This window comes from Suncus etruscus, chromosome 8 (genome assembly GCF_024139225.1).
Source record: "Suncus etruscus isolate mSunEtr1 chromosome 8, mSunEtr1.pri.cur, whole genome shotgun sequence".
NCBI classification, from domain to species: domain Eukaryota; kingdom Metazoa; phylum Chordata; class Mammalia; order Eulipotyphla; family Soricidae; genus Suncus; species Suncus etruscus.
In genome coordinates this window covers 2,286,533-2,288,999 of record NC_064855.1, presented here as the reverse complement: position 1 = coordinate 2,288,999, position 2,467 = coordinate 2,286,533, and the positions used below count along the sequence as shown (strand labels likewise).

The following is a 2,467-nucleotide window of genomic DNA, read 5'->3' as shown; positions in this document are numbered from 1 at the left end:
ATTGAGACCCATGACAGGTCAGAGGAAATGAAGCACCTGTGAATTTTTGATGGTGCTCTTGCTGCAGGTCTAACTCTATGAGACAGGAATTCTGTTGCTTAGAGTATCAGGTGTCTTTTCCCCTTCATCTTTTCTACTGCCACTTGCCAAGACCTTTTTAATTTGATTGATTTTTAATTAATTGACTTATTTTCTTGATTTTTGGCCATATCCAAAAGTGCTCAGGTACAATTTTCTGATTGTTCTCTGGGCCACTCTAAATTGTGCACTGGGGACAAATATTGGAGCCATTTTTCTCAATAACAAAGCATACACTCAGACTATTTGGCTCTCTCTAGTCAAAAATTCCTATTAGAACCAGTTTGTATACACATAAAATGAGAATATGTGTGTAGCTAGAAGCCCATCTGCTTTCTTCTCCAGAGAGTTTACTTATTTGATTGTATCTATTAGAGCACTAATATATACATATAGCTAAAATAATAAACACCTAATTCCAAGCTTATAATTTGGTTCCAATTGGGACATATTTTTTTGTAATATAAGAGTTCTGGAGTGAATTTGAATTAATTGTCAAGAATATTTCATTTCAAATTGATATGATTTTAATGTCATTTAAAAATTTTTCCTTATTTCCATATATGTTCATGGAAATTATGAATAAAAATCATATTGTTGATATTAATGCATTACATTAACTTATACATGTTTATGATAAAATTCTACTAACAAATGTAAATTAATTTACTGTAAATGACAAACATGAATTTCAGAGTTTAATAAAAGAAGTTTTCTTATTCTTTTTGTTTGTTTTTGGGCCACACCCAGCAGTGATCAGAGGTTGGCTACTCCTGGCAGGTTTGAGGACTATATGGGATGCTAGAGACCAAACTCATGCCTGCTGCTTGCAGGGCAAGTGCCCTGCTGTTTTATCACTTCAACTCCACATAACGAAAAGTTTTTTATTACATAATAAGTTTGAAAGATAAGTATTCCCCTTTTCTAGTGTGTTAGAGATTTGGTGGTTTCAAGAAGTCTTAGTAAAGTCTGGTGAAAGGCAAGTGTATATACTACTGCAACTGCATCTGAAGGGTGGGAAACTAACGTGCTTGAGATATTGAAAAATGATACTTGATCTTATTAAATAAAATTAGATGCAGTCTGTGACTAAACACTTTTGCAACTGTCTCCAAGTCACAAGTATGGTGAAGATGATGGCATGGCAGAGCAACCAGACTTCAGGAAGTGACTTCATCCTCCTAGATCTGTTTCACAGCACCCCAGTTCCCTGGGTCCTTCTGGTGCTTACTATAATGGACTTTCTGGTCACCGTGCTTGGAAACTCCACAATCATCCTCCTTATTTGGGCCGACCCTCTTCTCCACAACCCAATGTACTTTCTGCTCAGTCAGCTCTCTCTCTTGGATCTCTTGTATATCTGCACATTTGTCCCCAAAATGGTCGTGGTTTTTCTCTCTGGAGACCATTGCATCTCCTTCATTGGGTGTAGTCTTCAGATGTTCCTTTTCACCACTCTGGCTGCGTCAGAATTCTTGTTGCTGGCTGTGATGGCCTATGATCGGTATGTGGCCATCTGCCACCCACTGCGCTACCCCATCCTCATGCGACCCAGGATCTGTGTGTTGCTGGTACTTATGACCTGGCTGGGGCCACTATTTAATGCCTTGATCCATGTTGTCTACACTCTGACTCTTCCCTACTGTGGCTCCAGGGAAATCCATCATTTCTTTTGTGAGATCCCAGCTCTGCTGAAAGTGGTCTGTATGGACACCTCCCAGTATGAAAATGGTGTTTTTGTTAGTGGAGTGGTTTTTATCCTTCTTCCATTTTCAGCGATTCTGGGCTCCTATGGCAGCATACTGTCCACTGTACTGGGTATGGGGTCAAGGCAGGGACTAAGGAAAGCCTTGGCTACCTGTTCATCTCACATGACCGTGGTATTAATGTTCTATGGTGCTGCCATCTTCAAATACATTGTGCCAAAGTCCTACCACACCCCTGAGCAGGAGGAATTGGTCTCCGTTCTTTACACCATTATTACGCCCATGCTCAATCCTCTTATCTACAGCTTGCGAAACAAGGATGTTGCTAGAGCTTTCTGGAAAGTTCTTGGGAAAGGAGGGCTATGAAGTGTTTGCGTTTTTAATGTGTAACAATAGAGATGTCCTTTCCTTTTAGCTGATATCAGGTCTGTAGACACAGTCACGTACATTTTTCTATAAATCAGGTATTTTGAGAAATAAAGGACTGAATAAGCATGTTTGAGAACCTAATTGATAAAATGTGAAGTATTCCTTTTTACAATAATTTATTAATATTTTACAGTCAATTGTAACAAATGGGAATGCTGATTTTTTTATACTATTTATAAATTTTAATTGAGTTGATTGTTTTATGACTTATACATGTATAGTAATGGCTTTCTAATTTCCTAATACAACTTCTT

At 38.2% G+C, this 2,467-nt stretch overlaps 1 protein-coding gene across 1 annotated transcript; it reads left to right on the top strand.

Annotated features, from left to right (window-relative positions):
- The first annotated feature begins 1,214 nt into the window (after window positions 1–1,214).
- On the top strand, window positions 1,215–2,150 carry LOC126016438 (olfactory receptor 2T27-like). The gene has a single exon (XM_049779009.1). The coding sequence runs from the start codon at window positions 1,215–1,217 to the stop codon at window positions 2,148–2,150; it is 936 nt and encodes a 311-aa protein (XP_049634966.1).
- The last annotated feature ends 317 nt before the right edge of the window (window positions 2,151–2,467 follow it).